The sequence below is a fragment of the Polypterus senegalus genome, chromosome 13 (assembly GCF_016835505.1).
Source record: "Polypterus senegalus isolate Bchr_013 chromosome 13, ASM1683550v1, whole genome shotgun sequence".
Lineage (NCBI taxonomy): Eukaryota > Metazoa > Chordata > Cladistia > Polypteriformes > Polypteridae > Polypterus > Polypterus senegalus.
The window spans coordinates 130,889,176-130,914,645 of NC_053166.1; the positions used below are offsets into that span (position 1 = coordinate 130,889,176).

Consider the following 25,470-nt stretch of genomic DNA (forward strand, 5'->3'; position numbering starts at 1 on the left):
CAAAGAAAGAGGTCAACAAAAATATTATGAGCCTCCATCTCAAGGACATTTGCAAATGGCTGAAATCAAGTTTATGTGATGCCAGTATGGGAGCCCATTTAGCTGGATGCTTTTCGGCCCCCAGATAACATACTAAAGGCCATATTTAAAAAGCTCAGTGTGCTGGTAAAGCAATCAACAGCTCAATGTGTTGATTGCTTTTTTTTGTGCTTCCCTCGGGGTATCATGCCTCTGTTAACAGTTTTCAACATATTGCGTGGTAATGTATTCGCTAATATACGTATTGCCAGTCTGTGACAGGCATAAAGTATGATTCATCCGTTTCCAGTCTAAACTCTTCAGCAAACAAAGCACAATGGCAGACATTTTTAGTCATTCTTCAAAACTTATGTGTTTAAAAATTGCTGATAATTTACAATATATCTTTACTTTATGGGATTCGTTTTTAGTAATGGGCTTACGAAAATTCTGCATAGCGTACTGACAGCCAAATCGTCTCCACTTCAGAGCTTCAGTGCTTGGATTTTCATCAATGCTCTGATCCTCTGACAACGTGCCAGGTTTTCTTTTGACTTGTGTTGTACTTATAATAAAATATAATTTATCATTTAACATTAAAGTTACTGGTGTTTCCCCAATTTTTGGAATTAACACTGAGATATGGATTTGATAAATGTACACTAAGGTGAACTACCCAAGGGGTTTGTTTTACTTTTTCTACCTGCACCCTAAGTCAACTGCTTTCATTATTAAAAAATACATAAGTCATAAATATTTATGTTTATTTAAGTATACAGGCATATGTATATATTTTTATATACAGTAAGTAAATGCACACCATTGAATGTTTTTTTTCTTTTTTAACATATGTGGACATATCAAGATTTGATCTGCATTTTAACCATATCAATAGAGAAAGGGGATCACCATACCACATTCACATTTGGGTAGTCCATTGCATAACTTAAGTACATCTAAATGCAAACTTCACTCGTGGAAAAAGTAAGTACAGCCCCACATTTATCCCTTCTTCAAACACCTAAAATTAGAATCAGGTCAACCCGATCAGGTGCAAATGATTAGCACATCTTCATCTTCAGAGAGGATCTTGGAGCAGCCTGACTCATTTCAACCCCAGACATTTAGTTTGATTTGCTCTTTGTTGTTGAAGTGGGTGTTATCACCATGCCAAGATCAAAAGAGCTCTCTGAGGCCTTCAGAAAGAAGGTTACAGATGTCGATGAGTCTAAGAAGGGATTTAAAAAGATCTCCAAATAATCGGAAATCAACTATTTCACTGCCTAAAAGATCATCTACAAGTGGAGAAAATTTCAAACAACTGCTTGCTTCTCTAGTCCAGGCTGACCCAGAAAGTGCAGCTCCAGAGCAGAATACAAGACGTCTCTAAGAACCCTCGAAGTTCATCACAGAACCTACAGGTAGCTCTTGCTACTGTTCATGTCAAAGTACAAGAGTGCACAATTAGATCTACATGGGAGGTGGTCCAGGAGGAAACCTTTGCTGTCGAGAACATTAGGGCAAGACAAACGTTTTCCAAAGAACACCTAGGTAAAGAGCAGGACTTCTTGTACAATGTGCTCTGGATAGAGGAAGCAAAGATAGTTATTTGGCTATACTACTAGAATCATTTCATGGGGTGTACTTACTTTTTCACATAACTCTGTATATATTGATGCTTCATTCTCCTGTAAGTACAATCAGAGCTGAAGTGGATATGTAGAATTTGAATTTCAGTGAACCCCTAGCAGCAGACTGGTTAGTCAGTACACCTACCTCACCTGACATCTCAAAAATTGTTTGTGAGTATAATGGCAATCATTGATTGTCTGTGTTAGCTCAGCATGCCTTGCAATTGGACCCCAATGGTCCTACCTAACACCTGATGCTGGTGGGACAGGCTCTGACCCACCACAACATTGTAATGCAAGAAGTGTGTTCAGAAAATGGAAAGTAAGAAAAAACAGTAAAATACAATTGCATCTTGGGTGGTATGGTGGCACAGTGGTAGACCTGCTGCTCTGCAGTAAGGAGACCAGGGTTTATGTCTCAGGCTCTCCCTGCCAGGGTTTTGCATGTTCTCCCTGTGTCTGCATGAATTTCCTCCCACAGTCCAAGGACATGCAGGTTAAGTGGATTGGCAACACTAAATTGGCCCTAGTGTGTAGTTTGGATGTATGTGTGTGTGTATTTGCCTGTGATGGACTGGTGCCTGCCATGTCCAAGGTTTTTTTCTAGTCTTGCACCCTACACTAGCTGGGACAGGCTCCAGCCCGCCATGCATCCCAGGTATGCTTTGAGCAGGTTAATAAATGACCTGACATGATAATTGCATCTTAAGTTTGTCCATGTTACTACCAAGGAAAGACACCCTATCCAGGGTTTGCTCTACCCTTACGCCCTATGCTAGCTGGGATAGGCTTCAGCCCCCTCAACCCCTGGTCTAGGTTAAGTGGGTTAGTAAATGATGTGACATGAAGTATGACCATATCACTGCCAAGGGACTACATCCTGACTGACTCAGCAACTTCACCAATGTCTTCTTGGTGAATTATTCTGAATGCTGGCGAATTCAAACAAGGAATCAAGTGTCTATTAGGCATGTTCCAATCATGGACACTACAAGCTGGACCTTGTATTGACCCATATAGTATAATATATTAATGGCATTAAATATAAACCTGTGGTACAATCAAGTCTGAACTCATCTTGTTGCCATCTATAAGCCATTATTGACAGCAGCAGCTGCCAGAAGGGTTGTTTGTGTTAGAATCTATACTAATAAAAGGCAAAGCCCTCACTCACTCACTCATCACTAATTCTCCAACTTCCCGAGTAGGTGGAAGGCTGAAATTTGGCAGGCTCATTCCTTACAGCTTACTTCATTTCGAAATTCTACGCGTAACGGTCATAACTGGAACCTACTTTCGTCCATATATACGGCCATAGCCTGTAGCTCGGTCGCCGTGTGAAAAAGCTGCAGGTCGTCTTGGCAAAATTTCTGTTTGTTAATGTGAAAAAGGTGAAATTTTTGTACCCATTTTATGGAGCGTGTCTTTAAGAAGTGTTTAAAATGCATTACACTTTATGTGTGATGATAATGGGATTAATGAAGTAGTTATTGGAATTTAGAACAGGTGTAAGTTTTTAATTAATTTGGCAAAAGGTGTGACAGTGCCGTACCCTTGGTGTCTAATTTGTCAGTTTAGTGTTGTCAACTACTGAAAAGTCACCATACACGACGGCTTGGATTCCACCTTAATGTGTTTTCAGAATTTAAAGATATTTGAACAGTTTACAAGATGCTTCACTTTTTCTATTGTGAAAGAAACAGTAGAGAACCCTCTGGCATAACTTCACATCTGGAATAACACCAATAATGTCTTAAGTGCTCAAAACCAATGAACATAAAATGGAATGAAAATTACAGGAAGGACATTAAGTGCCTTTCACAAATGAAAGTGAAAAACACACCCTGTTGCCCCCATGATGCCTAACATGATGTTTCTTACGTATCTAGTGAGGTGGGTCACCCATTTGAACATATCATGACATATCATATCCCCTCTTCTCTACTGTAATTTAGCTTTTTGATATCCTGGCTTCTCCTCCTGCCACTAATCAGTCTTTGTTCAGGTCACTTAACTTCAACATAGTTAGAGAAAGCTTTGGAGTGCCATGTATATCATGTTAGGGCCTAGTACCACAATCACTTACAGAGTCAAAGGTGGCCCTCTGGAGATCTATTGCCAGACTAGCGTCATTCTGTCTTTTTATTGAGCTGATGCCTGAATCAGTAACTATTAGAGTACAAGTATGAATGGAGTCTGTTATGTAAAGGACAAAGAAACTAAACATGGTGACATGAACCACACTACTCAGAGCTTTATGCAACACCAATTAAAATAAGAAAACAGTTTAAATCATGAACCCAAAGCTGTACTCACCATCTCATTTCACTTCTTTATTAAGCTGATGCCCTAATCAGTAATGATCACAGTGCAAGGACACAGAAACTAAACATGGCGACATGAACCACTCCACTCAGAGCTTTTTACACCACCTATTTAAGATAATAAAACAAACAAAAAATGGGTGTAAATCATGAATCAAAAGCTGTACTCACTGTCGGGTTTGACTTCCACACACCAAACAAAATATAGCGAAATAAAGCAGGCATTCAAAGGTTTATTCAACAATACTTAATACAAAAAAACAGTCAGACCCATGGCGATGAAAAGCTCTTCTACTTTGTACCCTATGGGTCCTGTTTAGTCTTAAAATCTCCCAGATAACTTGCGACAAATATAACCAGTTTGGTCCCACCTGCTGCTCCAGAGGAGCTTACTGACATCCTGCTAGTTTTCCGTGAAATTGCCCCTGCCTCACACCCTCAGTTTTACTTTTAGGAGACTAACTCGTCTGACAGAGTCTACCACCACATTGACAGCCCCTGTCTATGAAACTGAAACTTTCTATGTTGGAGTGTCCAGTGTCATCCGTGAGTCTGTAGAACCCAAGCCACTGGTAGTCAGCTATACATCCCTTTACAATGTTGTCACACTCATTTTTGTTCTTGGCATTCTTCTGCTGAATAATTTGTAATGTTTGAAAGTCCTCGGTGTTAGTGTGTCTGACAGAGAATGTGCAGCTTTGTTCATAATGGCTCTCAGTTTTGTTTTAATTCTCTCCTTTGCTGTAACCTCCAAGTCCAGTGTGTATCCTATAACTATGCCTGCCCTCTTATTTAGCTTGTTGATTCGGTGGGCCTCTCTTGAAGTGATGTTACCAGCCCAGCACACCACAGCATAGAGAATCGTGCTGGCCATCACAGTGTTGTAGAAGATGTGAAGGACGTTATCACATACAAGAAAGGAGTGCAGCCTCCTAAGAAAAGTGAGCCTGCTCTGCTCTTTCTTTCCTTTGTGTCATGAGACCAGTCCAGCTGGCCATTGATGGGGATCCCCAAGTACTTGTAGTAGTGCCTACCTCCACATAATGATTCAGACAATTCTCTTTACACCATGAAACAAACTTCTCTAACTGACTCCTATACTCCGGCTCACCCTGGTCATCGATACACCCTATAAGTGCAGAATCATCCGAGTCTGAGAATTCCTACGTGTGACATGTCCTGCTGTTATATTTGTTTGTTTTTTTTTTCTTTTATTATATTTATTAAAAGCATGTAACATTCCATACAATAAAGTCAAACTTAGCAAAACTAAATTAATTTAAACCCCCACCTATTAGAAACACATGGGCACGCTGGGCAGTTGCTTGGGGGCCACACACACAAAAGGGTCCCATGCTAATCTATGTATGTTGTGATTTGCTGAGTGGTTGTGTAGGTAGGGACCCCACTGCTTTGCCCGGGGGCCTATAATGATGTTAAGACGGCCCTGCCAACAGCCAGAGTAAAACTTTAGACAGTAGTAAAGAGAGAAAGAAGTCCTGCTCTTCAGTATAAATGCTTATTGTAAAATGTTATTAATTAGAATCTGCGAGGTTTAAAAAAGGTTTTGCACAGATCCTGAGTATTTAATTTAATTTGTCCACAATAATGTTGATTTGGTGTTATATTTGTAGTATGAGATGTACAAATTGAAGAGAAAAGGAGACAGGCCTGCTCTTTGTGGTGCTCCAGTGTTGTTCACACCCGTATTAGAGACGCAGTCCTTGAGCTTCACAAACTGCGGCTGCCTGACAGATAGTCCATTATCCAGGACTCCATAGGCTCATCCACCTGCATATCTCTAATTAATTAATACTTCTAAACAACTTCAAAAATGATCTTGAAAGCTCAAGCTGTTATCCAAGTTCATAAGCTTTAATAATGATTGTATTTTAGATTTACCGTATGTACTCACATTTAAGTTCTCCCGCGGATAAGTCGGGGCTTGATTTTACGGTATAATTTCCGGTATTTTATAATGTCGGTCATATAAGTCAAATGTGGAAAACTCACGCTATTGGTACAAGAGTTTATGATCTGCTAACGCCCCACCTCAGAGAGTAACCACGGGGCATATTGTCTTTTTTTTCTATGTATTGTGCCTACGTGACCACGCTTTAATACCTGAACTATTCTAAAGTGACGTTTGCACTGTTTTGTGTTTTTTGTATCTCACACCCTCATACACCTTTATCGTAAGAGCATCCTTTATCTATGATCGGGCATTTGGTCAGAAGAAAATATGAAGCTGGTTTTAAATTAAAAGTTGTTGAAGTGGCAAAAGAAATTGGTAACTGCGCTGCTGCAACAAAGTTCGATTTGTCTGAGAAACTGATGTGAGATTGGAGGAGGCAAGACGATGTTAAAAAATAAACTTTGTTGCATTTTTGAACGGGCGTATAAGTCGGGTTCTGATTTTATGATTGATTTTTCGGGTTTCTTGTTTAATCTGTACATATTCACAGAGACTCTATAGCAGGTACCTGCCCTGGAGCAGACATCAGTCCATCACAGGGTATAATCACACACCCTCCGCCATACTGAGCTACTTTTGTGTCACCACTCATCCTAACATATACTTTTATGAGCAATGGAAGAAAATCCTGTCTTTTACTCACGCTAAATTGAAATAATGAAATTATTGAACTTGAGTTTATGTATGCCACTCTTAAAAGCAAAGATCATTTTATTTATGTGAGAAAATGATACTGAACTGTATTTATTTTTTACGTTACATAAGAACATAACTATGCGGTTTTCATTTCAAAGACAACGTTATTCTGCTCTGAGTTTTAGAAAAACTGCCAAAGTCAAGTACTGATGCAAATGCTTGTATTTTTACGATAATATACTTTCTTTCTTTTTTTTTTTTTTTAGAAACACCATCAATTGAAAACTGGCAAAAGGATAATGGCAAAGATGGAAAACTAGAGAATGTTTCAGAAATGTGGGCCACACGGGAAATAAGCACAAACCAAGCTCAAAAGAGGTTGTATTGAAGATATAAAGAAAAAGTAAAACCTTACACTCTGTTCTTCCAATCTGCAAATGTGGCAACTTAACATTATCATCCAGTGAATTTAAAGCTCTGCACTGAACCTGACTGGTAATAAACCAATAACTGTTTCACACAAAGAAAACTGAATGTTTACCTCTCCCTTGTAAGCCAGAAGAAGGTGCTCCAGTGACTAGAGGAAGTCCATTTCCCACTGCGGGAGGAATACAGATGGCTTGCCATGGAGGGACAGCAATGAGTGCTCTTTACTGGTGTGTGGCGCTTGTGGCTTTAATGCAGGCAGCTGGAGTCAGAGGGGACTGCTGGCTTATTGAAGGGGAGAAAGGCTTTGTATGGCTGGCCATTTGTAGCCAGAATCAGCCCCCATATGAGGCAATCCCACAGCACATCAACAGCACTATCGTGGATCTTCGCCTAAATGAGAACAAAATCAAAAGTATTCAGTACTCCTCTCTTAGTCGGTTTGGAAACCTTACTTACCTGAACTTGACCAAGAATGAGATTTCCTACATCGAGGATGGGGCATTTTCTGCCCAGTTCAACCTGCAGATCCTGCAGCTCGGCTTTAACCGGCTAAGGAACTTGACAGAAGGGATTCTACGGGGCTTGGGTAAGCTGCAGTATCTCTATCTGCAGGCCAATCTGATCGAGACAGTAACCCCCAATGCCTTCTGGGAATGTCCTAACATTGAAAATATAGACTTGTCCATGAACCGGATACAGAGGTTGGACAGTGCGACTTTTTCTGGCCTGAGCAAACTCACCACGTGTGAGCTGTACACTAACCCTTTCTATTGCTCTTGTGACCTCCTGGGCTTCCTAAAGTGGCTGGCAGTTTTTCCAAATCGAACCAATGAGCGAATGCAGTGCGACTCCCCCAGTAACCTTGCCGGTTTTAGCCTCTTGAGCCAGAATCCCAACCAGCCTAACTACAGGAATGCTCTGAGTATTCTTTTTAATGAGTGCTCCGATGACACAGAAAGACCCGTTTACATTCCCCCCAGCTTTCCAAGCAACACATCCCCTCCGCCAGACACACCATGTGGGCTGGATGACTGTGGTTCAGGTTCAGAACCTAATATTATGATTACTATTAATACTCCTTATCCAGATGCTGATGTTAAGCCCATTATGCAGCTTGCACATGTGACTCACTCCAGTGTTACCCTAATGGTGCAAATTCCTTACCCCTACAGCAAAATGTACATTCTTGTCCTTTACAACAACAGTTTCTATCAGGACCTCCGAAACCTCCGAAATGAGAAGGAGCTGGTAACACTCAGCGGGTTGAAAGCCCACACCGAGTACACATACTGCGTGGCTTCAATCCGTAACTCCCTGCGATATAACCACACATGTCTAACCATCAATACTCGAAACAACATTGTTTCCGAACCCGAAAGCATTCCTTCCACTGCCACTCATTACATTATGACCATTCTAGGTTGCCTCTTTGGAATGGTCATTGTTTTAGGTGTGGTTTACTACTGCCTTCGCAAGAAAAGACAGCAGGATGAAAAGCACAAAAAGGCAGGGAGCATGAAAAAGACAATCATAGAGCTGAAATATGGAGCTGAGCTGGAAAGTGGCACCATCTCCCAACTCACTCAGAAGCAGATGATGGCTGGAGAAAGCATGCCCCGGATGCCATATCTGCCTTCCGCTGGGGAGTTGGAGCAGTACAAACTCCAAGACATTAGCGATACACCGAAAGGAACCAAGGGGAATTATATTGAGGTGCGAACTGGGGAGCAACCTGACCGTAGAGAATGTGATTTATCCATCGCCGGCAATAACCAAGGTTCAGTGGCTGAAATCTCAACCATTGCAAAAGAAGTGGACAAGGTCAATCAGATTATCAACAACTGCATTGATGCTTTAAAATCGGAATCCACCTCCTTCCAGGGAGTAAAATCTGGAGCCGTGTCCACAGCCGAGCCCCAGTTAATGCTGATCTCAGAGCAACCGCAGAGCAAATCTGGCTTCCTGTCTCCAGTGTACAAAGACAGCTACCATCACCCTTTGCAACGGCACCACAGCATGGAAGCAGCACCCAAGCGGTCCAGTACTTCATCAAGTGGCTCCGTTCGGAGTCCCAGATCCTTTCGGTCAGAAGGAGCATACAAGTCAGAAGCAAAGTATATCGAGAAGACATCACCTACTGCGGACACAATTCTGACCGTGACACCAGCAGCAGCCATCCTCAGAGCAGAGGCGGAGAAAATCAGACAGTACAGCGAGCACAGGCACTCCTATCCTGGGTCACACCAGGGTGAACAGCTCGAGGGACCTGGCAGCCGCAAACCATCCATCTTGGAGCCTCTGACCCGTCCCCGTCCAAGAGAGCTAGCCTATTCCCAGCTTTCGCCACAGTATCACAATCTCAGCTATTCTTCCAGCCCCGAGTACTCGTGCAAACCTGCACACAGCATTTGGGAGCGCTTCAAACTGCACCGCAAGCGACACAAAGAAGAGGAGTACATGGCAGCTGGTCATGCACTGCGCAAAAAAGTGCAGTTTGCCAAGGACGAGGACTTGCATGACATTTTAGACTACTGGAAGGGTGTGTCGGCCCAGCACAAATCTTGATTCTTCTCTGACTTTTGTTTTAAAGTTGGACCAAATTAAGAAAAGAAAAAAAAAAAAACAAAAAACAAAACAAAATCAACTCAATTAAAAAAAAAAAAAACTACAAGAAGAAACTCTTCTGCAGCTATTTTTATTAAAGAAAAAAAAATAGTTTCTGGACAAAGTCATTTCAAAGTAGAAATGTGAGAGTTTATGCGCCAAAAAAAATGAACTCGGCAAAACTGTATACATTCATTTTTTTAAAGATTAAAAACAACAAAAAAGCATTGGATTATAATAACTTGGGTATCGCATGGCCGTGTCCTGTGACTCTGTGGATTAACTATTGTGTACTTTGAAAGAAAAAAAAAAAAAGAAAAAAGAGAACAAATACAAACCCTGTGTCCACTGAACACTCTGTATACAAGACTCTCTAACTGTGCAAATGTTTCTGTCGGAGATCTACACCCACATGCACACTGTTTTCACACACCGCATTGTAAAGTTATTATTTATCAGTGAATTCTACGTACAAAAGATATGTACAGATAAAATTTCTATATTTGCAAGTCTGCTGTAAAAATATATAGATATATATAAATATATATATATATCACCTATTTGTACCAGGTTTTAAATCATGGATTTCAGAGACAAATTGTTCATTTTTGTCTCCAATGAATGTCTCTCTGTCCTGATGGATAAAATTGCACTGTTCAATGAAATGGTACATACTTCTAGAACACATCCTGCCTATTATTTGCTCTCACCCTCTCTTTCACATATCACTTGCAGACGTTACAAATCATCCTTCAAACTGCTAACCGTACAAAGCTCATCCACTCTCTGTCTGTCTCGCTCGCTCGCGCGCTCTCTTTCTAGTTGAATTATGTATTACCGAAGTGCTGTGATAAAAGAGTCCTTACCTGCTCAGCTGATGTCCTGGACGCCAAATTAAATTTTCATTTATGGGGAAGGGTGTATTTAAATCATTAATATTAATATAACATCTCTTTGCCTTTTCCTGCTCTCTTGTCCAATAAGCTCATTTACTTTGTTATAAAACTAATCACTGTGCATATTGCGTGATTTGATTTTGCTATTTTTTTTTAAACTCCTGCATATTGTACATTTCACAGGAACTTCAAGAATTGATTTATTGATTACGGCTGCCTAAATGTATAAGGTAATAACAGAAGCACAATGTCATTAATGAATGTCTGTTTTGAATGACTCCTTTTTTTTCTCCCTTGCTTTACGCAACACAGACGAGTGTCAGCTAAGAGGCCGCAATTTGCTCGGATGACAGCAACCATTTTGCCAGACCTTCTCTTTCTACCTCCTGCTCTTCCCAAGATGCAACCCTTTTCCAAAGAAAGTCGAGTTTAAGGTGTGCATCTTCCACTCAAAAGTCCAGAACGAGCTATCAGATTTTGCAGATGATGATTTGATAGCAGCAATATCCTCTACTTCAAGTACAACATGCAGCAATTTATAACTTGAATATATTCATACATATATTATCCATTTTGTAACAAAACCTCCATTACAGGGTCACAGCACACAGGGGTCAATCTCCGCTTCATCGCAGCAGATCCAGCCCAGAACAGTGCACTAATCCGCACTTGAATACACGTTGTCAGTCCTGTATCGTGTATACTGAAGCCTCTCATTTTTGCAAACTTTCATTGATTGCTCAGAATGGAAAATGGACAGCAACGTTCAGAAAAGAAGCAAACAGAGGATTGTGTGTTGAAAGTACGATATTTCTCATAAGTATAAATGTTAGGTTTTGAATACACAATGGAAAGGTCTGAAAGTGGAAAGTACCACTTATGAGAAAGAGTCAAAGTGGGCTCATCACCATCAACTGCCAGACTGTGTTCAGAAGCTATTAAAATGGCTAACATCATGTTAGGTTATACTATAGCACATTGATGTGTAAAGTACAAGTCCAAGGAGGACATACTCAAGCTTTTGCTAGAACTCACTTGGAGTTCTGTGTGCAGTTTTAGTCTCCAGGCCACAAAAAGGACATAGCTGCGCAAGAAAAAGTCCAGAGAAGAGCGACTAGGCTGATCCCAGGGCTACAGGGGAGGAATTATGGGGAAAGATTAAAAGAGCTGAGCCTTTTCAGTTTAAGAAGAAGAAGATTAAGAGGAGACCTGATTGAAGTGTTTAAAATTATGAAGGGATTTAGTACAGTGGATCAAGACTGTGACTTTAAAATGAGTTCATCAAGAACACGGGGACACAGCTGGAAACTTTTTAAGGGGAAATTTTGCACAGATATTAGGTAGTTTTTCTTTACAAAAGAACCATAGACAGTTAGAATAAGTGACCAAGTAGTATGGTAGACAGTAAGATATCAGAGTCTTTTAAAACTCAGCCTGATGGGGTTTTTTTTAGAAAAATTAAGTGGATAGGACTGGCAAGCTTTGCTGGGCTGAATGGCCTGTTCTCATCTAAATTTTTTTGTTGTTCTAACATACTCACAAAAGTCCACAGTGGCCTTCCTGCTGTACTAAACCAGATCTCTAAGTGTCACCTCTTTATTTGATAAGAAGCTATAATAGAGCATGTTACTGGAAACACAAGCCAGATCATTCCTTTTATTCCATTCTGAAACCAGTAAAAAACATTCATTTTAAACATTTCATCCTCATCAACATCACAGGGTGCTTTATAGGGCAAACAAGAGGGCAACACAAAGCAGCACAAGATAAATCACCCCGATGCCTTTAGAACTTTGTTTTTAACCTGCCATAATTCTGACTGTGTGGGTGGCTGATGTGCACAAGTGAGAAATAATCATTACAGATACAGGGGATTCAGCGGCTCTAAAGGCAGAGTTTGTGTGAATTTAAGAAAAAACTTCAAAACATAAAGATTTTATTAAAAATTACCATCAGATGCTTCAACAACTTATTTACTATACAGTATAAGGCTGGGTAGGGAAATCACCCATTACAGCTTCACATGCCGTTTTGGAGGCAATGAAGAAAGCATCACAGCCTGGAACTGCCACTGGGCTTTCCCAATGAGGGCATATCACAACTGGACTGAGTGAAGAAGAAGAAGAAAAAGAAGAAAAGACAGTGGGGTCCCTAGCAGACAACATCCATTAGTGTACATCAGTCATAGTGGAAACAAATACACTACTCTCATTCATTTATAATCAAATGTTGATGTGGGGAATCTTCTTGAGCGTCACTCTTAACAAATTGATTTGTGTGCACTGCCGGAAATTACAAGGCTAGGTTCAGGTTTCTGCGGTTCTGGTGTGTTCATAAATCCTAGCGTCCATCTACATTTCCACCCACGTTTGCGGTCAGAAAACTGCTTACTCCGGTATATCTTCTAGACTGCAAAGGCTTTTGGGATCAGGGAGTCTGCCTAGCTAAAGGAAGAGCCCACCTCTGTGTGCAGATGGCAAGTCTTTGGAGCCTAGATAATGGCTGGAGCTGATTCATTTCCCCAGGATTCCAAGTTTTGAAGTTACAAAAAACGTTTGGTCGATTGAGTGAGTGGTGACATACCTCACACCATCAGTCCATATTGTGAAAGTTTAGCTGTCAGTTATTGATACTGAAAGAAGATTATAGTTTATAGACAAGAAGTACATTGTATGTTTTTATACCTGTCATTTGCAAGCCTCATTTTTTAAAGTGCTTGATTAAAAATTGTTATCTGGGTAAGTAAGTCATTAAAGTGAAGAAGAATTTAGCTTTAAAAAAAAAAAAAGTTATTACAATAAAGACAGTGCTATTTTATGAACTTTCAAATCGTGATCTTCTGTGCAGTGTTTTATGATATTTAGAAAAACAATACAAGTCATCTGTTTTTCCTCACAAAAAGCATAACTGTACACGTTACTGTAGTGGAATACTGTGCTAATCTGCCAACAAACTACCGAGTGACGCAGCTGAAGCTCAAACCTTGACAACCTTTCAGGAGGATCTGAACGAGATGTTGGGACAGCTTAGCTATCAGCTAAACAATCGAGCTTGATGGACTGAATGCTCTCCTCTCGTCTGTGAAACTTCTCATGTTCGTAATGCGGAGTAGATATCAAACTAGACATTGAAGAGGCTCCAGTCTTCAATGGTTTTTTTCTTTTCACAAAAATATATTTTTTTAAATCTCAGCATAGTCTAAGAGATTTTTAACATGAATTCAACCTCTATGATTTATTTGAAAGAGCTACAACCTTTTCAGGAAAACAGTGCCCGTATTTAAGTGTCTCAGATGAGGACAAAGGTCTTAACTGGTGACGTAAATTGAATTCTATTCCTAGGAGTAGAAGTAAAAGCATTTTATTATTTTTCCTAATTTAATTATAAATTATTTAATTAGGAAACTACTCCAACCTTCACTATAATTTAGGAGAGCTCATAAGCTTTGGATAAATAGAGCCCTGCAATAGATAAGAGGGGAATCATAAAGAGAGAGACATGGCACGGCACAGTGGAAGACGATTGGGACTGTGGGAGAATAAATATGGCTTCAGAAACAGCACAAGAATAGCCGTGGCTGGTGTCAGTAACTGTTACTTTACAAGATGTTTCCTGTGGCCATAAGAGTGGGAAGGTGTTTCATCTGAAAGTGCAGCTGTGGATCACCCATCTAGCCATCCATCTGTTTTCTAAATCTGCGTTATCCTGAGCAGAGTCACGCGGAGATTGGAGACTATCCCAGCAAGCATAGGGCGCAAGGCAGAAACAATCCATGGAGCATTCATTAATATATGTGACCGATTTCAGGCTGTATTCTCATTTGGCGAGTGTGTCTTGGTCTTTACGTCACACTGTTTGTTACAATATTATTCTTGATGTTCAAATCATCAACAAATTATGCACAGGTTTGCACAACCTTATTATATTTTTCTTCTTCTTCTACTACTACTTTGACCATTATTATTACTACTATTACTACTACTACAATCTTTGGGGTGCAGCATCAGTATCAGAAAAGTACAAGTCATCATCATCAACAGTTCCAGTTTGCGGCTCGGGGTGTCGTGAAGTCAAGATATCATTCATTCTCAAAGTGAGAGCAGGTGTTGGATGCTTTGTAAATACTTCTTACATTTGACTCTGAGGTATAAAAAATTCTTATCCTAGGGAGACTTTTAGTGTAATTCCTAGGATTCATTCTGAGACACTTGATAAATACAGACCCAGTAACCTAACAGAAAATGTGTTCCATACATGTGAACACCTACATGGCTTCAAATGTGAGGGAGTATCATGAAAGATCTGACACTGTACAAGACGGCACAGTGGCTGGGGCACCATTCCACAGTTAAAGTGAAGTGTTTTAACGAACTGATATTGCTACTTCAAGTTTAATCGTTGCCCTCATTAAGACTTTCTACCGTATGTTAAGCATGTGAGCTACAGGCTAAGTGAACAGAGCTTGAGGAGTAATTCAGGTTAACTCAGACAAGACAACGTATTGGAGGTGCACTTTACCTGACCGTCACAGTTTAGGATGACACCTTGGCAGCTGCTAGTAAGCTAGTAGTTAAAACACGAGCCTCTGCTTTAAAACCAAATATTTAACTAAGCAGCCGTGTGCTTGATTTCACTAATAAATGAGCAGCCTCATAGAGCCAAGAAAAGTCAAGTCAATTTTTTTTAAGCAAGAAAGAGGAGTTAAAGTAATTAGGAAACAGACGGAAAAGTTTAGAGACAGAATACCAAGACACACAAGAGCCAAAAGACCACTTTTCAGAGCTAAGCCATTCAAACTCCTGTTGTGCGAAGAAGGAAGCTGGGTTAAAAAAAGACGTTGTTAAACATTTACAAATCACGCATCTGCTGTCTGCACTTCTATACATTCTGATCTAAAGAAGAGATTGGTAAGGAATTGAAGCACCGCTAGCTCTATAGAGCTGAAGCTTCACAAATAATATTTAAATTGTCAGCTAATTCCATTTCTAAATTAGCATGTTAAGCTTCTGGAACTTAATCTTTTTGAAACAGAGCCACGATGCATGAGTCAGAATGCTCTTCATTTTGAATTTTTATGCATTCCTCATAACATCACCATAAAAATCGTTTCAGACAGTCACTGGCAAAGCAAATGCAGTGCAGTATTTTATACTGAAAGAAAAACAATGGAAAAGTAGAGAACTTCCAAAGATCAAGAGCCCCAAGCATGTCGTCTGGCCTGCTGCTCCTGTTGGACCACTAAAAGTTGGGGCACATTGGTTAGACATTGACCATTACGTGTTTACAAGTCACCTGATTCAGAGTAAGCCTTGCAAATGCAAACTAAACTCCTTGGGTGACATAGATACTGGGCAAACTGCGAAGTAGTAGGTGGGCATCCCAAATGTTGTTATATACATTGGATTCAGAAAGCATTCATATAAGTATATAAGTGTTACCTTACCATGTAATTACCTGTGTAATTACTGAGTAACTGGTTGTAATTACATTGTATATACTGTGTAACACAATGTAATGCTGTTTTTAAGCACTTAATTGTAATTGTTATTCCACAATTTATATACATTGGTACTCATAAAAACTGTGGAGTAACAATTACTATTGAGTGCTTAACCCTTAAACCGCCACATACTTGGAAGGTTAATACACCTCCGGACGCCAAATATTTTTTTGTTGCACTTTTTAAGGAAACATCACAAAAAAAAAGTTACATTTTAAAGGAACACTTTTTTTAATGCAAAGAGCATCACAATTACTGCAACACTGATCATTTTACACACTGTCAATGAAATATAAAAACTATAAAAAAACTACTGCAACAATTTATTATATGTACAAGGTGCAACTGACAGAATTAATCAAATTCAGTAAATCACCAAGCCGACTGCACTTTAATTGGCTGCATGCAAGCACACAGAGGTAAGCGCTGATGATTGCAGGCTATTCTAGTACAGCAGTTGAATCCCAGGGACAGTGACCCTGATTCACTTCGGGGTGGCAGTGGTCATGATCTGGCTGCTCAACAAATGTACAGTACTGACCGATCAGCTCTGGCATGCTGGCAAATTGCACTGGAAACCGACTTTAGCCGGTTGTAGCATTCAACCAATGTACGTCGCCGAATATACTCAAGTCCGGCATGCTGGCAATTTGCACTGGGAACTGACTATAGCCAGTTGCGGCGGTTTAAGAGTTAATTATAGCGTTACACTGTATGACACAGTAAGTACAAGATAATAACGCAAGTACCTAGTTACTCTGTAATTACACAGGTAATTACATGGTGAGTACAGTGTAATTAGGGACACCTAATCTAAACTGATACCAATTGTTCAGGTCATTGTAGTGCTGAAAGGTTCTCCGTTGCCCCAGTCATGTGCACTCTAAGGCAGTGGTCTCAAACTCCATTCCTGGAGGGCCCCAGTAGCTGCAGGTTTGCATTCTAACCCTTTTCTTAATCGATGACCAATTTTTGCTGCTAATTAATTCTTTTTCCTTTCATTTAATTGACTTGTTTTTTTAAGATTTGTTTCCCTGAATTTCCTCATCGTGAAACTTGAAGTGAGTGAGCCAACGGAAGACCAACTAATTCAGGGCCTCAAACTCCAACCAGTTGCTTAATTAGGCGCCAATTCTTGTTGTTAATTAAACCTGCTCTTTAATTCCATGGCTTGTTGCTGCTCTCATTGTGCAATAGCAGACATTTCCGAAATTGTGAATTTTGTTGACTTTCTCTTTTTAAGAGCACTGTTAAAATGTTTTGGGGGATCTGAGCAGATCGACATTCCGGAGACCTTCACCTTTCTTTATTTTCAGATATTGTACAATGGACATGGTTTGCTGGTCATGTTTTGGCTCATTTTAAATCTCATTATTGTTTGGCTGCTAATTAAGGAAATATAAATACCTAAGGGGTCTGAGTATTCCAGAGCAAGTCAATTAAAGTTAATTTAAAAGACGTGAATTAGCAGTAAAAACAGATCACTAATTAAAAAAGGGGTTAGAATGAAAACCTGCTGCCACTTTGGCCCTCCAGGACTGGAGTTTGAGACCACTAATCTAGGCATGTTTTCTTCGAAAACCTCTCTGTATTTGGCTGCACTCACCCTTCCCTCAATTCTGACCAATCTAAATGACCTGCAGCTAAGAAGCACCTCCATAGCATGATGCTGCCACCACCACGCTTCAATATAGGAATGAAATTACTGTTGAGCAGTGCCTGGTCTTCACCAGACATAGTGTTTAGAGTTGTGTCCAAAGAGTTCAATTTTTGTCTCATCAGATCAGAAATCTCTTTCCCTCAGAGTCTTTTAAATTCTTTTCACTCAAAAGAAGCTTCCATGTAGTCACTCTACAATAATCTCCTGATTGATTGAGTGTTGCTGAGATGGTTGTCCTTCTGATAGGTTCTCCCATCTCAGCAGAGTTCTTCTGAAGCTTAGTTAGAGAGACCATTGGGCTCTTAGTCAAAGCCATTCTCTCCCAGTTGGTCAGTTTGGCCAGACAGCCAACCCTAGAAAGATTGCGGGTGGTTCCAAACTTCTGCCTTTTTACAATTATTGAGAACACTTGGCTTCTAGGAACATTCAAAGTTGTATAAACAGTTTTATCCCTTTGTACTCATCTATTCCTTACCACAATTTGATTACAGAGGTGGTCTCGGACTTCATGGCTTGGTTATTGTCATGACATGCAGTAGGACTTGTGGGACTTTATATACACAGGTGTGTGCCTTTCTAAATGATGTCTAATCAATTCAGTTGGCCACAAATAGACTCCAACCAAGTTCTAGACACATCTCAAGAAGAATTAAAGCAAACAGGATGCACCTGACCACATCTGCTGTGCCACAGCAAAAGCTTTGAATGATTCTATTAATGAGAGGTTTCAGTTTCTTATTTTTAATACATTTGTAAACCTTTCTGAAAACTTGTTATGGGTCATTGAATGTAGTTTGATGAGTACAAAAATATGTAGAAAGTGAAGGGGTCTGAATGCTTTCTGAATCCAATGTACGTATATGTCAAGGGTGGCAGGTCTGGCTTGAACTCTCACAGCTGTCATTTTATTTTTGTAGAAGAATGAAGGGCTACATGGTGTTACAATTCTCTAAAAGGTGACACTCCAATAAAAGAAGGAGTGGGCAAAGATATAACAAACAAGGAGTGTGGTCTTAGGCAGGAGCACTGGTATTTGAGATGGAAAAACAACAGCATCTGTGAGAGGCCTTTGCCATAGGTGGTTCTAAGTTTTAAGTCATGTATCTGCTGACAATTGCTCATTTCACACTTTTATATAAACCATCTGTGTATAATATTAATGAACTTACACACCATATTTAGGTTATTCATGTGGCCCACAGTATAGCTGCAAAAAATAGCTTATAAAACCAAACAGCAGGTTATGAAAACGTTCAAGGAAGAGGACAACACCTGCACAAATTCAGTCTTCACTGTGTATTACAGATGTACTTATTTGGCAAACACCTTTTTCCAAGGTTATTATATTTCAAATACAATTGGTAGCATTTCTTTTGTTTCTCCAATTGGAGTACAAGCAGGTGAAGTGACTTTCTCATGGTCACACAGTGTCAGTAGTGGAATTTTAACCTACAACCTCAGGGTTTGAAATCCAAAGCATTAACCACTACTCCACTATACAGCATATCTGCTCTGTAATAAAACACTAAGGTGTGTGTGACCAGTCCCAAAGAGCATTCCGATTGGTCAGTTTGGCTTTCGTGCGATTGGTCAGTTTGACTTTAGTGACACGATGAAAGAGAAAGTGCGAGTGTGAGATGGAGGAGGAGGAGTAAAGGCATATGACGCATGCTGAGAGAGTCATCTTCAAAGATGGCAAGTTTAAAGCTGGACAAGAGGTGAGAAAGGCGCCTCAAAAATAATGAAAGGCTTTACGGGAAGGCGCTCAAAAGATATTCAGACACATGGGAGAACAGAGGAAAGGTGCTGCAGGTGCATATAAGGCAAGAGATAATAATTTAACAATATCTTTGAAATGGCTAGAACTCACCATTAGGTGGAATGACAGATGTGCGGTAGGTGGCGTTAGGTTCGTGAATTCTTAACATTTTTGATGTCCTTTTTAGTTGAAGCCATGGAGCCATGGACGATAGAACACTGCGTTTTTGCGTACGACTGTTTTGTCAAGAACAACCAATCTATTACCGCAGTTCAGCGTGAGTTTCGTTGCCATTTCAATATCCACAGAAATAAAGCTGTTCTTGCTCGTAACACTATCCTACGTTGGGTTAAAGCACTTCGTACACGAGGTACACTAATGAACAAAAGACCGCCGGGGGCCACACAAACGGCACATACCCCTGAAAATGTGGAAAGCGTACGACTAGCCCTGCTGCGCAGTTCAAGTTGATCTGCTCAGAAGCATTCTTCTGAACTTGGCCTCAGTAATCGTTCGGTAAGGCATATTTTGCATTTAGACCTGCATTTCCATCCCTATAAATTGTCAAATGCTATTTCAATATGAACTCAAATCTTTCAATAAATTTCTTTGTAAGAAAAAATGAACAATTTTGTGATTTTGTAAAAAAACGTCCCATCCTTTCTGCCTCACCCTGTATATACTAACTGTTCCTCACATCACCGCCTGCATAGTAGTGAAAAAAGACGAACTTTAAACATCAATTAAAAAGATTTTTTTAAAATGTAATAATTTCTGTTGAGAAGAATTTATATCGCTAGCTTTCGTATCCAAGGGCCTCTTGATATATAAAATTTTTGGTTTTGTTGTCAGGGGTGAGAATGTAGCTGTGATCTCTTTGCCAAAAATATAAAAAGTCGGCGAGGTATCTCTGGCCAAGCAGGAGGTAGGTACACTCCAACATCAAACATTCCCTCTGTATGTGATCGTGTTCAGCTCTGACGGGAGAGCATCCCCTGTGTGGGGAGAAGAGCATGTGGCTGTGATATCTCTGCCAATGAGATAAAACACACGTAGCTGTGATCTGTCTCTCAAGAACGTCAAACGATACTCTTTAACAATCTCTAGATGATAATGTCTGTTGAACAAACAGGTAACGTTACCTAAGTGGAGGGAAGGTATGCTTCAACATGTGGCGAGAGGTAGAGCGACTGAAAACAAGGCTGGTGCGTGAGTGAGGAGGGCCCCGCCTGGCTCCCCACTCCTGAGGTCCTGCCTTCCCCTCCTCTTGGCCCGCAGCCCGTGTCTCTGATTCGCATAAATAAATCGGTGCCGCAACTGAACTATGATACTTAGCGCAATGAGAGAAGTCACAAAATCAACTGGAATGTTCAAGCAAATTATAGATAAAGAAACACATAGAGAGAGAGACAGACATTGGACTTTATATATAGAGAGATATCCATCCATCCATTATCCAACTCGTTATATCCTAACTATAGGGTCACGGGGGTCTGCTGGAGCCAATCCCAGGCAACACAGGGTGCAAGGCAAGAAACAAACCCCGGGCAGGGTGCCCAGCCCACCGCAGGGGACCAAGCACACACCAGGGACAATTTAGAATCACCAATGCACCTAACCTGCATGTCTTTGGACTGTGGGAGGAAATCCATGCAGACACGGGGAGAACATGCAAACTCCACGCAGGGAGGACCCAGGAAGCAAACCCAAGTCTCCTAACTGCGAGGCAATAGAGAGATATATGATTGTTAAATGTAAAAACCTGAAGTTCATAAACATTAGACATACATTAATATGAATGTCTGGTTTTACATTTTGCCTATGGTTGTACCCAGTTGTAAATTTTTAGCCTATCTGACATAGATCAGATGCCCCCCTGAACCCCACACTGGTATACAAACAACAAAAAACAAAAAGTATTCAGAGCCTTACACTTCAACTGAGGGTCTCATTTGAATGGACCACTCAATTCAAGCCTATTCTGATTTTTACCCGTGGCCTGTGTGGGAGCGTTCAGGACAGATTTTATTTTGTTGTCACTCATTAGAGTCTCCAACCTGTGCCCACAGTGGTCAATGACAGGTGAAAAAACTGGACCTGCAGGAAGGTGGTGTGTTCAACTTTACTTTGGATGCATAGCTTTGTGCAGATACAATTTCATAGATGTTGCAGAAGTCAAATTCATTGCAAAAAATATCTTGCAATAAAAAAAAAAGAGTTTAAACACTTGTCAAAAATTTTAGCCGTTCTTCTAGATTTGAGGGTGTCTGACAATTTAATTGCTCTATGATACTGACTCTGTGACAGATGAAGGTTTGAAAAAAGAATACAATTTTAGAGAAAAAAAAAAAATTTTTTTAATTAATTATTTCGGCTTCAATAAATTATAAATTACACAAACAATTGTTTTAAATATAATTATTACTTACAAAAGGCAGTCCCCTCGGTTGATTATTTCCTCTTGTAACCCTCTGAGGGCGTTTCACGATGATGTCTGCTAACGCTGCCCACCATAACGTCTCCCCATCTGAGCGATGTCCTGGTGGGCAGACCGCTCCCACATCTGCTTGTACCGTTTACTTTCCTGTTGCCTGGTCAAGACAGTGGAAGGATCAACCCAACCTTGCAGATTGTAGTAAAAAACATTTATATAACAACTTTCTAACTTCTGGACAATAAAAAGACATACATTACTATTTTGAAGGAATAAGAAGAGAGAAAAAAAATACTGATTGAGAGCCAAAGATGTGTCCCAAATATTTGATTTCGGGTTTATTTCACCTGAACTAATGCTAAGAATGAGAAAGACTGCTTCAAAATATACTTGAAAAATATTCTGAGCATGAAAAATACTTATGCCATAAAACAAATCCATTTTTTTTCAAAATGTCATTTTCTTTGAATCCGATATTTTGCAGAAATGGTTTGGGGTCGAAAAATTCCAATTTCAGAAATGGACTTGGCACACCTAAATCTATAAAGTACACTAAATTTTGTATGCAGGAGGATTTTGGTACAGACCCATGTTGTTATGTTATAATTTTGGCATAAACATTAAATATTATAACTGAGCAGGGGAATTTAGTTTTATTTAGTTGCACATGCTGGTCATTTCTACCTGTCGAAAAGCACGGATTGTATGTTGATCACAGGATAATATAAATGTAACGAGTTTGACAAAATTTCCTATCTAAGCAGGAACAAAAATCAGAATAATATTTTTAGACCAGCCTCTGGCAGAATCATAAACTTTTCAAAATTCTGGTGATCTTCTGTTTCAGCTGGGGTTTCATTACAGTTATATTCTTTGTCAGAAAAATAAAAAATGAAATTGGAACAAAAATTGTGTGTGGCTAAATTTAGAAGACAGAATTTGAGGATTACTTTGAAATGTTAACTGAGTTTCATGGCTATATTTATCAGACCGTTTTAACTGAAATGCTTGCACTTAACAGTAACTCAGATGGAAGACCAAGCGGTCCGAGGGGCCTCCCGTTGGTGGTCTCTGGCAGTGCCATGTAAACAGTACACAGCCTTCAGTGTGAGAAGTTCTTGTGATTGTAGGCGTACACATGTGTGTGTGTGTGTGTGCGTGTGTGGTCATTCATAAAAGCTATCTAAGCATGTGTGGGCCACAAACAACTCTTAATTTACTAATTTTACTAAATTTAATGGAAAGCTGCAGATAAAGCAATACGTGCTGTTACAAAAAAATGGTTTACCTTTTCACCCGACCATCACAGTGCTGTTTCAGTAACATATTTTCAGAGACTTCTTCTAAGTGTAGAGAAATCCCTGATTAACTCTCCTGCTTTTCATGAAGGCAATGCACTCATTTTTTAGCTTTTATGAAATAACTGTTCAATGAAAGGAAGAAAAGAATTATATTCTATTATCAAATTGCTTTTGTTTGCCTGACTTAAGACCCAAGATAAAACATGAAACAATTGTTCACTCTTCACAAAGAAAGAATTAAACACCATCATTAAAACAAAAACATCCTCTAAAGTGCAAAGCTGTACTGACCAAGCTGGCAGCAGGACAATTAAGCCATCCAAACAACTTACTATAATTAATCCGAAGAGGTCTAAGTGACGCCGGCACACAAAACACGATTATTAGCACCTACTCGCAAATCCTAAAATTCAGTCACTCAAACCTCTGAGCCCCAGGACAGCCCAGAACTCCATTACTCAAGATTCTAAGGTTGACAGCTTCCCCCTTCAATATAGCTTTCACATAATAATGGCAAGTTACTGGCACTGAAACAAATGGCCTGTCAATATCTTTATAGTTAAGGATGTTAAGCAGAATTTTCTTGGCACTTATTAACAACAATGAGGCACATGGTGGTCTCCAGAGGACTAGTTATACTCTGCAGGGCTTGTCTTACTTTATTGCCACACTGCTCCAATTTAACATTTGACTTTGTACAATTAAGTGCTTTTCATTACATTAGAATGTTAACACAATCTAGACAAGAACAGGCCATTCAGCCCAACAAAGCTCACTATTCTTATCCACTTAATTCTTCCAAAAAAATATCAAGTCAAATTTTGAAAGTCCCTAAAGTCATACTGCCTATCACGCTACATGGTAGCTTATTTCAAGTGTCTGTCGTTCTTTGTGTTTAGAAAAACTTACGAATGTTTGTGCGAAACAAACCCTTAATAATTTTCCAACTATGTTACCATGTTCTTAATGAACTCTATTTTAAAATAACACTCTGTCCACTGTACTAATTCACTTCATAATTTTAAACACTTCAATCATGTCACCTCGTAATCTTCTTTTGCTTAAACTGTAAAGGCTCATCTCTTTTAACCTTTCTTCATAATTCATCCCCTGTAGCCCTGGAATCAGCCTAGTTGCTCTTCTCTGGACCTTTTCTAGTGCTGCTATGTCCTTTTTGTAGCCTGGAGATCAAAACCGCACATAGGACTCCAGATGAGGCCTCACCAGTGTGTTATAAAGCTTGATCAGAACCTCCTTGGACTTGTACTCCACACATCAAGACGCTATATAACCTGACATTCTGTTTGCCTTCTAAATGGTTTCTGAACACTGTCTGGCAGTTGGTAGTGTCACATCCATTGCAACTCCTAAATACTTCTCATAACACGTACTTACAAGGAATTTTTTTTCTGGAACTAATGATCCCCCCTCGATCTCACAGCACTAAATTTTAGGTTTATCACTAAGGGAAACTTTTTCCAGTCATTATGCTGGTAGAAACAGCTGTTTTCAGTGCCACAAATGTGTGGTGAATAGCGGTTGGCATGCACCCTGCATGGAAATGATGGAGAAAAAAAATTAGCTGTACTTGTACATTCACACACGGCACCTGATGATGATGAGGATGGCACTGCTGAGGATAACAAACACTTAACATATAATTACATGATGCAAATATAAGAATGTACCAGAGTAATTATGCTTTTTTCCATTTCGATTTTTTATACATTCTGTTTGTTCGTTAGAATATCTGAGCCCAATTAACCCAAATCAGTGTAACGACAATCTGAGACCCAATGGAGCCAATCAGAGAGCTGATCCAACTGTAAACTTTGCAAGTCACTTCTAGGAGAAACACCCACACGGCACATCCTGTTACGATCTTTAGAAGATCACATTGGAGCCTAAAGTGGTAGAACGCCAAGTTGCATGTTACCAGCTACAACACTTACACAGCACTACACCTAAATCTTACTTGAAGAAACTGTACTTTAGTTTAATGGTAACTTTACATATTTGGATATAAAAAATTATTAATTACACAAAAAGGAAAAGATAATTGGTGAAGTGCAACTCTTAAATTTGCGTTTTGAAATTAGCCATTATTTTAAGAATCAAAAATAAATAATGCACACACCAGGACATACATATGTAGAGGCCTGCACCTTTGCATATGTTTTCTTTTTCCATTTTTATTATGGAGACACATGTATAGCAGAGGACGATAATTTGTTGACACTCAGCCGGTATCAGTCTTCACTAACCTAACCCTACCCTAACCCCAATGTCAGCTAGTATTGTTG

The 25,470-nt window shown here is 39.7% G+C and overlaps 1 protein-coding gene and 1 long non-coding RNA gene across 4 annotated transcripts in view; one reads left to right on the forward strand and one right to left on the reverse strand.

The window, feature by feature from the left end:
• elfn1a (extracellular leucine-rich repeat and fibronectin type III domain containing 1a) overlaps nt 1–10,774 on the forward strand; it is an 858,957-nt gene extending 848,183 nt beyond the window's left edge. For all 3 annotated transcript variants that reach the window (XM_039774324.1, XM_039774325.1, XM_039774323.1), the window contains one exon: nt 6,851–10,774. In XM_039774324.1, the coding sequence (XP_039630258.1) occupies nt 7,200–9,578 (2,379 nt within the window). In that variant the 5' untranslated portion in view covers nt 6,851–7,199 and the 3' untranslated portion in view covers nt 9,579–10,774. The remainder of the gene's footprint in view (nt 1–6,850) is intronic.
• Nucleotides 7,318–23,492, reverse strand: LOC120542142. The gene is made up of 3 exons (XR_005636158.1): nt 23,155–23,492; nt 21,862–22,023; nt 7,318–7,403 (listed from the first exon to the last, which is right to left on the reverse strand). It is a non-coding gene; the product is annotated as an uncharacterized LOC120542142 (long non-coding RNA).
• Between the last annotated feature and the right edge of the window lie 1,978 nt (nt 23,493–25,470).